The sequence below is a fragment of the Rutidosis leptorrhynchoides genome, chromosome 6 (genome assembly GCF_046630445.1).
Source record: "Rutidosis leptorrhynchoides isolate AG116_Rl617_1_P2 chromosome 6, CSIRO_AGI_Rlap_v1, whole genome shotgun sequence".
Classification (NCBI taxonomy): domain Eukaryota; kingdom Viridiplantae; phylum Streptophyta; class Magnoliopsida; order Asterales; family Asteraceae; genus Rutidosis; species Rutidosis leptorrhynchoides.
The window spans coordinates 63,209,164-63,220,090 of record NC_092338.1 but is presented as its reverse complement, the minus strand read 5'-3'; the positions used below and the strand labels follow the sequence as shown (position 1 = coordinate 63,220,090).

The 10,927-nt window shown below is 32.4% G+C and overlaps 1 protein-coding gene across 1 annotated transcript; it reads right to left on the bottom strand.

Annotated features, from left to right (window-relative positions):
* Nucleotides 1-2,337: 2,337 nt before the first annotated feature.
* On the bottom strand, nt 2,338-7,527 carry LOC139851315 (uncharacterized). The gene is made up of 5 exons (XM_071840331.1): nt 7,397-7,527; nt 6,682-7,267; nt 3,208-3,614; nt 3,003-3,098; nt 2,338-2,629 (listed from the first exon to the last, which is right to left on the bottom strand). Exons 1-5 carry the CDS (start codon nt 7,525-7,527, stop codon nt 2,419-2,421), a joined length of 1,431 nt encoding a protein of 476 aa, XP_071696432.1. The 3' UTR covers nt 2,338-2,418.
* Between the last annotated feature and the right edge of the window lie 3,400 nt (nt 7,528-10,927).

Genomic DNA, 10,927 nt, shown 5'->3' with positions numbered 1-10,927 from the left:
TTTTGCTTTTTGGTTAATGGTTGTCTAAAGTTGGTGCTTATGTTAGGATCCCATGCAACATTAAGGATAATACTTGACAAAAATGCTAGCATGTTCCCTCTAATAAATGGGCATTTGTCTTACATATTAATGGGTCACTAGTTACTTATAATTGGGCTAATTAAATGGTCCACTAACTAGTGTAGGGTGGGCTAAAGTCCAACAAGGTAGAAAGTCCAACAAGACTAACTAGTAAGCATAAGTAAATTACTAAGCGTAATTAAGCATCCAAAAACCCAAGTAATTGTTATTATAAAATAACAATTAATATTTCGTAGTCATAATATTCCAATTACGACAAAAGTTAAACGTGTACGCAGTACGCAGTTTGTTTGAAACGTCAAGTGACACTAACGGTCATAAAGGCATCCGGTGATCAAGTTAAGTAACCTACGTACTTAAAGGCACGTTTTAACATATAAATGAAAGTAATCCACGTGTAGTAAGATTCCAGAGTATAAAATAGCACAGTACACACAAATACGTAGTTTCGCGTAAGCACAAAGCACAAAAGCAAGTCGAAAAAGCCGGGTCGTTACATTAAGTGATATGAAAGTTAAATAGTTGACACACATATACGACATCGAACAGGAATTCCACAAACCTTTGTCTAGTTCCCGTTAATTGACACTTTGTTCTTACTCGAAGATCACTTTACCATTATTTCTGAATATCGTTAAAAAGGAAAGGTTTCTCAAATCAATGTGGGCCTCGTAACAGAGACTCGTAACAATACATGATCCATAAGGGACTTGTAAATATCTTTTAATCTCATCGATAAATATAATAAACTTATATTGAAACAAAATATGTTCATGTAAAGTATTATATATCTAATACTTTGTTAACGTTATCAATTAATAAGTATATATAATATATACATATCCATATACACATAAATGTTCATGAATCGTTGAGCACGGTGAAAGGGTAATTGATTACATGAATATAATTTCAAAAATTTTGCGACTCAACACTACAGACTCTGCTTATCGTGTCGGAACATATAAAGATTAAGTTTAAATTTGGTCAAAAATTTCCGGGTCATCACAACATTGCTCTTCTTATTTTTTAACAATGAAACAATTTCAAGAAGTCTAGTGGTTAGAGTCATAGACAAAACATGTTCAAAACTCACTAGCAACATACATAAATTATCAAATGTGACCAATCATTTCAATGTTTTGAGAAATTTACATCCTCCACTGAAGACAAGACATTTTACTTTAAAAATGTTCACGAGATTAATGGTAAAGCCAACCTTTGAAAAACCTACATTTAATCAAGTTGCAGACTTGCAAATGATGGCATCCAGGATACATGATAACAAACATATAAAACAAAACATATAGAACTTTCGAACTCTCTTCAAAAAGTAAATAACATATTTGAATTCTATCACAACATCAATAACATACATAAAACCATGATCCAAGTTTCAAACCAAAACATCACTTGCAATAATTTTGGAAAACACAATCAGACAATAGAGTGATCAAAGTTCACTAAATCAAGCTAATACATTACTATTAAAGTACTTCAACAAAGCCTTGATTGGGGTTAACTTTAGTAACAGTGAATTGTCAAACGTATACCTAGCAATTGAGACTCAGACTCTCAGATCAAGATCAATTAGGTCAAGCTTTAGGGTCAATGGGTTTTCAAAAAAGCCTCAAAATGTAAACTAAAAACCTTAAAAAAAAAAATAAAAAAAAAAGATCTAATGGGTTTCACTCTAAACTATTGTGTCCTATACAAAGTATAAAAGAACATGTCCAATGGATATCAATTCCTAAAGCTAAATAAATAGATATATGCGTAATGGGTCTTGCAAATGGATCACACGGTCGAGCACAGAGATCATAATAAGTTTCATACAACAAACATTTATGAGAGCATCATGTTTATATCATTTAAATTTAAACGCGAAACTGAAATGTGAAATTGAAACGCAAATGGTTGGAAAATTATCCAACCCATTTGACCCATGTCCCGTTTCGAACAGTTACCTAACAGACCCGTTTGACCCATGACCCATTTCAACCAAAAACTATGTTGACCCGTTACCCAAACTGACGTGTTTGCCAGGCATAGTCAAACGTATGCTAAGATGAACATTGAACGAGCATTTGAGTTTTCAATGGTACCAATCTCAATAGTTTTAAGACATTAGAAAAGATGAGCATGGGACTTTAATTAACATTACAAGGCGAAAGGGTACATGTTTGTTCACAGGTAGCAAAATACTGAACCAATAAGATTCAGAAAAATAACATTCACCAAATGTTTTCCGAGGAATTCAAGAAAATACACAGCTTTTATGCATTTTACAGCCTTTTGCTCACTACATGCAATCCGCAATGACACGTCAGTTTACTGCTATGAACTCCAAACATAGACCTGGCCCCCACTTGTTGCCCCTGCAAGCACCCCGGGCTTCAAGGGATGAGCATCAAAACGATATGGATTTGCAGACATGTGTTGACTCTCAAGAGTAGTTACAATTCTCTTTTTCTCAATAGAAATAACATCAACTCCCCTTTTCAAGTTTCCAATAAAGATATAAGAATCATCCCACCCCCATACACCTCTGGTTTCCAAAAAAAACAGACCACAATTATTATTAGAGTATTATACGAGAATAAATCACTCAAATGCTACCACGCAACCAAAAAAAAAAGAGAGAAATAAAATCAGTAACTACTAACTCCTACTATAACTTCAATATACATTTGACAATGAGAAACAAAAAAAAAATGGAAAAAATTAAACGCATTCTAAGCCAGAGCCTCATACTAGCTTAATAAACTCATTTAGGTTATTGAGGTGAACCACGGTATTAGCTTAATCTCTTCTTTTAAAATGCCACGAAGTCGTAAGAATAACGCCTTTATACTTTCAGAAGTGCCCAAAAGGCCAAAACTATACAAAACTTGGTTAAATGATAATATGAAAAAACTTACTTTAATGTAGAAAGCCCTGCTGATTTAATTTTATGGTTTATCATGAAATCATCGTCATAATTTGCACCGCTTAGCACTCCAACCTTATCATCCACACTAAATAAAAACATTTCAAGGTTGAAACAGTTCAGGTAAGTATTAACTTAATTATCATCAAACCCAAATATATATAAACTTCAAAAAAAAAATAAAAAATGTATTGTACCTTGTTGTAGTAAGAAGGCTTCCTGAAGGAGAAAAATAGGCTGAATATACAGGCCTCTTTCGAGTAATCATCTTAAGAGGTTCAGGCTTACACTTACCAAGTTTTCTCAAATCCCAAATGCAGGCAGTATGATCGGTTGAACTTGTAACCATCATATTAAAGTTGTTTGAATTAAAATCAATCGTATTAATACTCTCTTTATGTAAGTCCCCTGAAAATGATAATTTCCCAGACCTCTCATCACAAACACGAACTACTCCGCGACCCTCTCCAAGATATAAGGAGTTCACATCATCACATCGTTGAGACATCGAAGAGATTTCATGCTCAGTGGTATATGGTAGACCAAATGTCTCCTTTTCAATATCTAATGACCGAACTCGACCATCATAACAGCAAGTAAAAATCTGCATTGAATTACATTTACACGGCTCAGTGTTAAAACATACATACATATACATAGATATATATATATATATATATATTGAAAGGATCTAGAGAGAACTTGACATAGGAGAGAACCCATAGCACCATGTTATTTCACTTATTTCACTTCCATGCCGAGCCTCTTTCTTAGCACTATGTTATTTCACTTATTTCACTCATATTAGTAAGGGTATTTTCGTCCTATCGCATCAAATCGTTCATAAACATAAATTAGGGTTTAAAATTAGGGTTTAGAAATTAGGGTTTATAAATTAGGGTTTAGGGTTTAGATTGAGTTTTTAACACGAACGGTTTAGAGTTTAGGGTTTAGGGCTTAGGGTTTAGGGTTTTGGGTTTAGGGACTAAACCCAAAACACTAAACCCTAAACCCTAAACTCTAAATCGGGCTAAATTTTGAAAAAAAAATCGGAAAAAAAAACTTTACGGATTTTTTTTTTTTATGAAAAAAAGTCAATCTGCACAAAAAAAAAAGTCAATCTGCACAAAAAAAAAAAACTGCAAAAAAAAGTCAATCTGCACGCAGATTGACTTAATCTGCACAAAAAAAACTGCACAGAAAAAAAAGTCAATCTGCAAAAAAAAAAATGCAAAAAAAAGTCAATCTGCACGCAAGTATGAAAGGTTAGTCGATGGTTCCATGGGTTCTCTACTACCTTTGGTTCTCCATGGATCCTCACCCTATATATATATATATATATATATATATATATATATATATATATATATATATATATATATATATATATATATATATATATATATATGGGAGAGATCAAGGGATAAGTGACTTTTTTGGGATCAGGGGATAAGTAAAATGAGATTTTTATATCTTTTACATTAGAGCTCCAAATTAAAAATAAAAAATAAAAATCCGTGATCTACTGACATTGTGTCATAATTTTTTTTTCTTTTCAACAGGAGCTTAAAATGCATCTTATGCATGTTAACGTGTTTTGAGGTTTTTGAGTTTTTTTTTAGGATTTAGCCCGATTTAGAGTTTAGGGTTTAGGGTTTTCGGGTTTACTCCGTAAACCCTCAACCCTCAACCCTAAACCCTAGACCCTAACCCCTAAACTCTAAACCGTTCGTATTAAAAACTCGTTCTAAAACCCTAATTTCTAAACCCTAAACCCTAATTGCTAAACCCTAAACACTGTTTTTTTTTTTTAATCAAAAGTCATTTTTTCTTTGTTTTTTGTTAAGATGCATCTGATGCATGAAAAGCAGTTAACATGCATCAAACAGCGGATAACATGCATCAGATGCATCTTAACGCTCCAATTAAAATATATATATATTTTTTTCCTGAATCTACACAATGAAAATAGATACCAGTAATTTTTTTTTTTTTTTAAATCGGAGCTATAGAATTAAAGATATAAAAATCACAAAATCACTTATCCCCTTATCCCAAAAAAGCTCCTTAGCGCTGGATCCTTCCCCTATACATGTACATATGCAATATGCAATATGCAATATGCAATATGCAATATGCATATGCATATTCATATGCATATGCATATGCATATGCATATGCATATACATATACATATACATATACATATATATTACATAGATACATACATATACATAGATACATATATACAGGGGTGGAGCTACATAACAATTACTGGGGGCCCGTTACCCCACTAAACAGGTATTAGAGTTTAAAAATTAGGGTTTAGGGTTTTGATTGATTTTTTAACACAACGGTTTAGAGTTTGGGGTTTAGGGCTTTAAGTTTTGGGACTAAACCCAAAACACTAAACCCTAAATAGGGCTAAACTTTGAAAAAAAAAACTTCATAAACACTATAAGGGTCTCAAGTATGCGCACAAGAAATGAGCGCACTGTTCCAGAATCATGAACACTATAGATAGGAGTGTCATAACTTATTGGAGAGTTAGTTGCTACCACTTAGGAAAAGCCCTATTACATTGAAGGTAGTATGCTTTCAAGGAATATGAATGTATGAATGTATGAACACATGATCACATGGATCATTATGTTTGGGACATGTAGTTATTCGTCTGAAGATGAAGATCTCCAAAGGATAATTATAGGGTCCTTAAAACATAAAAACAACACCAATCATCTCTATTTTGCACTCGAATCTATCTTTGAATCTATATGGTTAGAAATAGGCTCGATCACGTATATGTATGTACATATGTATGTGTGTTATATATTAATATATGTGTGTTATATATATATGTGTTATATATATGTGTTATATATATATATATATATATATATATATATATATATATATATATATATATATATATATATATATATATAGGGGCAGGATCAATGGGGAAGTAACCAATCGGGGGGAAGCGGGGGAAGCGGGGGAAGCAAAAAAAAAATTTTTTTTCGTTTTTTTTGAAAAAAAAATTTTCCGGCATCAAGATCACACGAAAATATGAACATTTAGAAGAGACACTTCGTGATGAATGTTATTATTTAGGCGGGAAAACGATCGACAAAAATAACATTCAAGATAATATTGTTCGTGAAGAATATGAACGTTTTTTTTTTTCATGTTTTGTGAAGTAAAATTTAGCCCGATTTAGAGTTTAGGGTTTGGGTTTAGGGTTTCGAGCGTTTTTCCGCCAAAATAAAAATATTTATCACAAAGTGTCTCTACTAAATGTTCATATTTTCATCTCATCTATAATGTTCGTGAACAAAGTTTTTTCAAAAAACGAAAAAAAAAAAAAAAAAGTTTTTGCTTCCCCCCGAATGGTTACTTCCCTCTTGATCCTACCATATATATATATATATATATATATATATATATATATATATATATATATATATATATATATATATATATATATATATATATATATATATATATGTATGTATGTATGTATGTATGTTCCCTTTAAGCTAAAGGACCGCCCTTTAAGGTTTTTAGCACAGGACAATGTTCCAGTCACATGTTACCCATGTATGATTATCAAGTATAAAGATTACTTAAAAGGAAAAGATTTTTGATCGAAGAAGTCATATATAAAGTACCTTGTTCAACGAAAATGGTCGAATCACAATTGATGAAACGGGTGCAGAGTGAGGATGATACGTGTAAATCCCATCACCATCCTCATTATCAGAATCAACATTCCAAAAGCCAACATCTCCATATATGTTGCCTGCTACAACCATTCTCATATCTTCTGATGGAAAGAACTTAACACTCGATATTCTGTCTGGAACAACACGAGCAATGTTCTCTGGTGCCAATTGCATCGAATCCAAATAGTTAGAAGCCCTAACCCTAGACTTCTTCACACAATCACCATTATCATCTTCTTCTTTGAATTGTGATTTCTTACAAACACTCAAAATCTTATTTACTAGTAATTCATCAGAAACAGAACAAGTACTAAAATCCCTCATAGAAATCGGTCCCAATTCACGAGGGGACTTATTAGGAATAATTTGTGATTTTAGGGTTTTTGAATTCTTAGGGTTATCCTTAAAATCATCTTTTAACCCTCGTGACTCTGGAGCTTTTCCTTGAATTCTAAGCGATTTACGGATAACGATTGGGGTTTCAGATTCCAATTTCTTATCTGAACTAATTTTATATGAGCTAGCCTCTACTCTGTTCAATCACCATCAACATTATTAACAAAATCAGCATAGATACTAACCCACACAATTACTTAAAAATGTATTATTTACATACACATACGCATAACTAATTGTACATCATAAAATGGAAGAAATGAACCTGTGGCGTTTGAAGGAGGCGGATAGATCAGAAAGTTTCGATTTGATGTTGAGTGAAGCGAGCAACTCTTCATTGCGTTTGATGTTTTCGAGGCGTTTGCGTTCGTAATCGGTGAGACTTATAGTCGCCATTATGTAGTTCTAGAGAAAAAGTAGAGCCACAGCAAAATGGGTATTTAGAGGGTACAGTAGCAGAAGAGATGGTAAAGGCATCGGTGGAAAAAGCGGGAAAAGTTATTCGGGTCACAACGAACGGGTCAAGTTATGATTCGGTTTGGCTGATTTGAGCGCAGATTTGTTTAATTTTATTTCACCCCCTAAATTATTGTATTTTTTTAAAAACCATCTGTGTACAATTCTAGTTGATAAAGGACACGTTTGATAAAACTGAATGATTTAGTGCTGAATGGTTCAGAATCTGAATGGTTCAGAGCCTCTGAATAAAGTTTGCTCTGAATGAAAATAAGCTGTTTGATAATCATTTAGAACGAACGATATGAACCGAGTAAAACTACCTTATTAACATGTTACATTAATAAAAAAATTAATATACTTGTTAGTTAAGTGATCAGGATATGATTTCACGATAATATTATAGAAAATTTAGGCTCTTAATGGTTAAGAGAGTGTTTCTGCTCTGAATGGTTCATAGCTTAATTCTGAACCATTCAGCACCATATCTCATTCAGAGGTCAGAAACAAACGCACTGAATGCTGAACGGTTCAGCATTCAGTGCTGAGCCATTCCATTAAGAGGTAAACAAACGCACCCAAAGTGATAACCTAATGGCTGATTTTATTTATTTATTTATTATTCTATTTTATTTTTTTATATAAAAATATTGTATTTCGTTCTAAACTTTTTAAAGATAGCCCTTAAAATTATGTTTGGATAAATCAAGACTTAAAGTTGTAATTTTAATAACTTAAATCATCTATTAGGTTATCACTTATAGATGAGTTAACCAACTCAATCTCTATCTCTATCTCTATCTCTTTATATATCTATTATTGAGGAATATTAAAATGAAACCGACTTTTAAGTTGAGATCTAAGGGATCAATCAGAGTGCGACACGTGACGCGATAATCACATGTGATTGGAAAAAATAAAAAATAAAAATTTCAAATAATTTTTTTTTTGAAAATTTTTTTTTCAAATTTTTTTAAAATCACATGTGATTGGATTTGACATGCAGTAATCACATGTGATTTTGCATGCCAATCAAATGTGATTGTAAAACTCAATCACATGTGATTCTGCATGTCAAATCGAATCACATGTGATTGAAATTTTTTTTTATAGTAAAATGACGAATTTCAGTAAATTTGTAATAAAACCTTTAAACACCAAGTTTTTGATCAAAACTTGATCAAATCACCGAATTAAAGTCTGAAATTTTGAAGATATGATCACGAAACACTAATAAACTTAATCAAATCACCGAATTAAAATCTGTTTCCGGTTATTTTTTTATTTATTTTTTTTTTGAAAAAAGAAATTTTGAATTTTTTTTTTCAATCACATGTGATTGGATTTGACATGCAGAATCACATGTGATTGTGTTTTACAATCACATGTGATTGGGTTTTACAATCACATGTGATTGGGTTTTAATTGCTAAATTTAAAAAAAATTAAAAAAAATTTCAAAAAAAATAAAAAAAAAATAAAAAAATATAGAAAAAAATAAAAAAAATTTTAGAAAAAAATAAAAAAAAATATTATTTTGAACTTTTTTTTCAATCACATGTGATTGTCGCGCCACATGTCACGTTCTGATTGGTCCGTTGAATTTCAAACAAATTATTGGTGAAACAACCCAACCCGTATTTCATACGATAAATTTTTTTTTATATATAATACACATTTACGCGCCAATTAAATATGTAAACCATCTCACAAGTTCCATTTAAACGTACATTAATTTAAATGTTTACAAAAGGCACGAAAGCTATTAATTAAGTTTAATACAAGTTTGACCCACTACAATGATAGTTTATAATCCAAACAACACTTGAGCATGGTTTGAGACTAAACTACCCAAAACGTTAGGCCAACTTCAAAAGCTAACACCAAAAGTACCCCCCGACAACGTAAGCGGGAGACCACTAGTCCAAACGTATGCCATTACCCTTGTCCAAGCCGGAGCCTATAAAATGGTAAACAACGAGAGGATAAGCAAGGCTTAGTGAGTGCAACAATTATACATACATATATATAACCTACTTACTTGCAAACACTTACTAAATCCGCATACATACTAGTTACATAAATAGCATACCTTTCACATGTATAACGCTAAGAACCACGATAACAAGGCTAGTATAACAATAGCATATAACACAACAATACATTATGCTAAAATACAAGTATAACGATGATGTTCACAACATCCATAGTACTCAAGATCTCAAGGCTAGCCCAACGAATGGTATCGTCAACATCGAACTTAAATTCCATTCGCCTACATTAATGTGGTATCGTCAACACCGAACTTTAAACCCACATATGAGGTATCGTCAACAACGAACTTTAAACCCTCATCAACGTCACTACAATAATCGTATGGCATCGTCAACATCGAACTTTAATTCCATACGTGAGGTATCGTCAACAACGAACTTTAAACCCTCATCAACAACACAATATACTCTAGGGTATGGTATCGTCAACAACGAACTTTAACCCATACTTCACAAGTAAATAAATTATATACATGCATATATAATTATTCCACTCACCTTATCGTCTTCGGTGAATTAGGAAGTAAGCTCGCAAACTTCAAAGTAAAGCACCTATTACATTATGCATATAATTAACACACCATCAAGTTGAATTAAATGTCAACTTCTAACAACCGAGCATTTAATGACCCGAGCATTAAATGACTCATCTACACCAACCACCCAAAATTGGTCAAGACTCATTATAATCACTAAAGCTAGTGAATTAAAGTCCATTACTCTTCAAGTAGCACAACCTAGGGTATTTCTCACCCATTTTACCCAAATTAGGTCAACTTTGACTCATGTGACCCATCTAATACTTAAACACATAATTTTGGTCAAACATGACCCATTTAACATCTCTTTCAACTTTGAACAAGTGTTTTAATGCTTACAACACCTTTGACACTTACAAACCTCATTTCATTAGACCAAAACCCTAGATTATGGTAATTAGGGTTTCCTTTCAACAATCTAACCCAAGATCCACCCATTTATCCCTCAAATGGGTCATACAAACCCCACATGAACCAAACCCTAGCTTAAACAAAATAAAACTCAAAACATGGAGTTAAGACTTACCAAACTATCAAAATGTAGCTAGAGATGCAAGGAACAACTTTAAAACTTGGATTCGGGTGAGATTTGGTCTCCTTCTTTTCCAAGTGAGCTTTCTCTCACTAAGTCCTAACTCTCTCTCTCTAAATTGAATGTGGTGTAGGTGAAGATGTGTTAAATGAGTTAGGATAACTCATTTATCAGTTTTCTAGATCTAAAACCGACCACAAGTGAAAAGACTTAAAC

Bases quoted from the DNA above. Each gene is read 5' to 3' on its own strand.
- LOC139851315 (XM_071840331.1), bottom strand. From the start codon at position 7,527: ATGGCGACTATAAGTCTCACCGATTACGAACGCAAACGCCTCGAAAAC. The intron at 3,615-6,681 runs GTACTTTATATA...AATTCAATGCAG, and splicing joins GACCATTTTCGTTGAACAAG to ATTTTTACTTGCTGTTATGA. The intron at 2,630-3,002 runs GTAAGTTTTTTC...TTTGGAAACCAG, and splicing joins GCAGGGCTTTCTACATTAAA to AGGTGTATGGGGGTGGGATG.